Source organism: Thalia democratica, chromosome 1 (genome assembly GCF_965202585.1).
Source record: "Thalia democratica chromosome 1, ktThaDemo2.hap1.1, whole genome shotgun sequence".
Lineage (NCBI taxonomy): Eukaryota > Metazoa > Chordata > Thaliacea > Salpida > Salpidae > Thalia > Thalia democratica.
The window spans coordinates 103,099,822-103,103,370 of NC_139165.1; the positions used below are offsets into that span (position 1 = coordinate 103,099,822).

General features: G+C 29.2%; 1 protein-coding gene across 1 annotated transcript; it reads left to right on the plus strand.

Moving 5' to 3' along the window:
* Positions 1–261: 261 nt before the first annotated feature.
* LOC145842014 (kelch-like protein 23) lies at positions 262–945 on the plus strand. The gene has a single exon (XM_082949364.1). It carries the CDS (start codon positions 262–264, stop codon positions 943–945), a length of 684 nt encoding a protein of 227 aa, XP_082805490.1.
* Positions 946–3,549: the final 2,604 nt, after the last annotated feature.

Here is a 3,549-nt window from a genome sequence, read left to right on the forward strand (position 1 = left end):
CTTTGCGCGCATTGTCAAAAGTGCTGTGATTACATTGACTTCATTGTTAATGAAAAAAGCAAAGGTTCAGTATCAACTTTAGATCAATTTCAAAATGAAAATCGGTGTTGCATGCATGAGTACGTTAACTTGATGTATTATTACGATTCTTTTTATAATGTTAATGAAAGTGAAGTAAGACTTTATAAAAGATGTGAAGATGGTTTTAAGTTTAATGAATTAGATTCAATGTCGTTTTTACAGTTTTATGATAGTATTTATATGTTAAAAAACGTTTGTGGTGAATTTCCTCAACTGTACACAAAACAAACCGAGCAATGGGATGAAGTATATCCTGATGATTACTATATTGAAAATGTCGCTTCATGCATATTTATGAGAAAACTGTACATATTAGGAGGCTGGACAGACTTTATAAGAAGAGACAATCCCACAAAAGAATGCTATGTCTATGATCCTAATCAAGATGAATTTAATAATATGCAAGGTATGCTTGATTTCAGAAGAAATCACTCATGCGTAGCATTTGATGGAAATATTGTCGTCACTGGAGGAGTAAGAGGAACAATAAATTCAGTCGAGGCATACGATCACTATCTTAAAAGATGGACGTACATGCCGGATTTGACACAACCAAGATCTGATCATGGATCAGTAGCAATGGGAAACAAACTGTATGTTGTTGGGGGAAACACGCAAAATTGTGAGGTATATGACAAAGTTTCAAAAAGGTTCACTCAAATAAAGCAGCTACCACTTCAAGTTAATTTCGAAGGCAATTTTGCTGAAATCTTTCGTGTTCAAAACGAAATAGTCGTAAAACTTGGCGAAACTTCGAAAGAAGAAAACGTCTACATTTACAACACAGCAACAGATGAATGGGCTTCTATGAGTATCAGAGAGTTTAAAGGACATAGAAGAAGTTCTCTAATTTATAAGAATTAGGATTTGTATAATAGTTTACAGGTATTTAGTTTCATGATAAAATGTTTCGTAATCAATAGAAATTATCGAGCTATTTAGGCACCTAATAGTACGAAAGAACTATAAAATTCTATTGATTACTACAAGAAATATTTTCAAAACTAATAATATTTACACAGTGTACTATAATGCTTCCACAAAGCGACTTAATTAGTTTTTAACATTTAAATCTTTTAAAACTTATTGGTTTTCACAGTTGTTACTAATTACATGCAGTTTTTAAATTGAATTTAATGGGTTTTGTTCATATTTTTTATATTTAATTTGTGTAACGTGATATGTTTTTAAGCGCTAAACAGTACATATTCTTTGCTTTTTGTTTTATAAAACAAAAAAGATGAATTAAATAACTTGTTTATACTGAAAGTTGTTTCTAGGTACCACGTTCTTTGACTAAAGTATTTGAGTGCTGATTTTTATCGTAACTAATAAACTAACTTTTGTGTAATATTCTTAACTAAACAATTTAAAATTAATGTAAAACTATATAAATAAATTTATCTTGTTCTTTTTTTTTCTTAGTTTGATACCAATTAAGTCTTATTTTATTAATTATAAAACCTTAAAACACGCTGTTGATCGAAATTTCCTACTAAACCAATAGACTCAGTAAACAAGCTTAACATTTATTTCTTTATCAAATTGAAAAGCAAACATTAACAAAAAAGGTAACCCACTAGGTTTTAATTTTAGCAATTTAGTTTTTTTAATCTTAAAAATTTTAGTAACAGTTTTTTTTGGTTTGATGTTACAAAAACTGAAGTATTTAATGTTATCAAGAGTTAGATCCAAACAAAGCCAGTGGTGAAAGTTGTATATCTTTAAAGAGCCTTAAGAAAGTGTACAATCTTATATCTCCATATTAACCTAATTAGTTAAACAAGCACTTTATAAAGGTGTTTATCCAAGTAGCCCATACTCGCATTAAAACGTAATAACTGTAAATTCATTATTAAAAACTTTACGAGGAGATTACAAACTCATTTATATCTAAATTGAAATTATTAAAAAATAATCTATGATCGCCTATACATGTTTACGGTTTTATAGTTTGTACTTACTATTGCTAGACTAAATCTTTGTCCAACTCCAGGCACTGCACTTAAGAAACCTCACTATATACGTTAGAAGAACTAAGAAAACATTAAAATTACAATTTTATTTTTTACTAAAAAGTTTTAAATTCTACTTAAAAAACATGAACTGTTCAAGACTTATTTTTTTTTTATTAAACAAACAAAAAAAAAACGATATAGTATTTCAATATTTACTGGAAGTATCTCTATCTCTTACTATAAAATTTTAATTTTGAACAATGTAAATTTAATATTAAGCATAAACAGCAAAACAATAAAGCTTCTTATTGTAATCAATAACAATGTTTTTCAATAAAACAATAATTTTTCAGCTTAGTAGTTTTTTTCAAAATAACCTAGAATTTTTTTTGTAGAAATGCACAAAAAGTAGCTTTTTAAAAGCGATTTTCTTTTTAAAATTAAATTATAAGATGTTAGCAACTACACACAACTTTTGAAATAGAAAAAATGATAAAATACAGTTTGCAACTTAGTTAGACAATTTGTCTTGGAAGTTCGCGTACACAACTTGTCGTTGTTGGAGAGAGAAAAAAGAATCTCTCGGACAAGGGGCTCGTCATTGTTTGAACTTTTCTGGGAAACACTCGAAATCCTAATTTAAACGTTATATGGACTTCATTTAGACTTGGTTGAGAGGAAACAGGATACTACATTGAGCCTGGTATGTATTGTCCGAAAAACTCCGTGGTGTTAGATCCTTGGTTTATGTTTTCGTATCTTTTGTTTGTGTTTTCAGGTTTTAAATTTGTCTTATTTACAACCAAGGCGACAACTGATCTTCATTTCTAACCGTTTCCTCCGTTACTGGATGCGTTTTAGCTTCTTTAGAAATTGATCCTCCGCCTAGAGGCAGCTTGAGATTCTCTTTCAACCGTGCGACCGTTTCATCTCTTTCAACTCAATTTTCCCACACTTTTGCTATTTTTTTATCTATGGGGAAATCTTGGTTTAGTAAGCTCCCTCCATCATTTGCTACTTTCTTTTGTCTTAAGAGACTTCTTCTTTTTATCCGATGTTTTACTGTTTGCATCCATATCTCCTTTTGTTATTTCATTGCTCCACTCCATTTTAATAATGCTGTCCGCAAGCTCAACCATTTCCTTCCACAAACCTATTTCGACCTTTCTCAAGTCGTTTTCAATTTCGCTTTTTTTTACATTTTATTTTATTTTATTTTAAAGTAGTATGTCAAAAATAAGTTTAAAAATTTTTCTGTTTTGAAAAGCTACTTATTCAAAATTTTTGTATGTATACAATATTCGGATAAACAGAACGTGTATTAATCTTAGAAAATAAAATAATATAAATATTGTGTAATAATCATATGTACTGTATTACTGTAATTACAGTATTCAAATCACAGATAAACCGTGCTTTTTTACCTACTACGCCCAAGAGAGCTAGTAGGTTTTTTACTGCAGGTTTGTACTTAGTATATGACAACCTTGTTGTTTTACATTTTAACTTT

Coding starts and splice junctions, on each gene's coding strand:
- LOC145842014 (XM_082949364.1), top strand. CDS start 262: ATGTTAAAAAACGTTTGTGGTGAATTTCCTCAACTGTACACAAAACAA.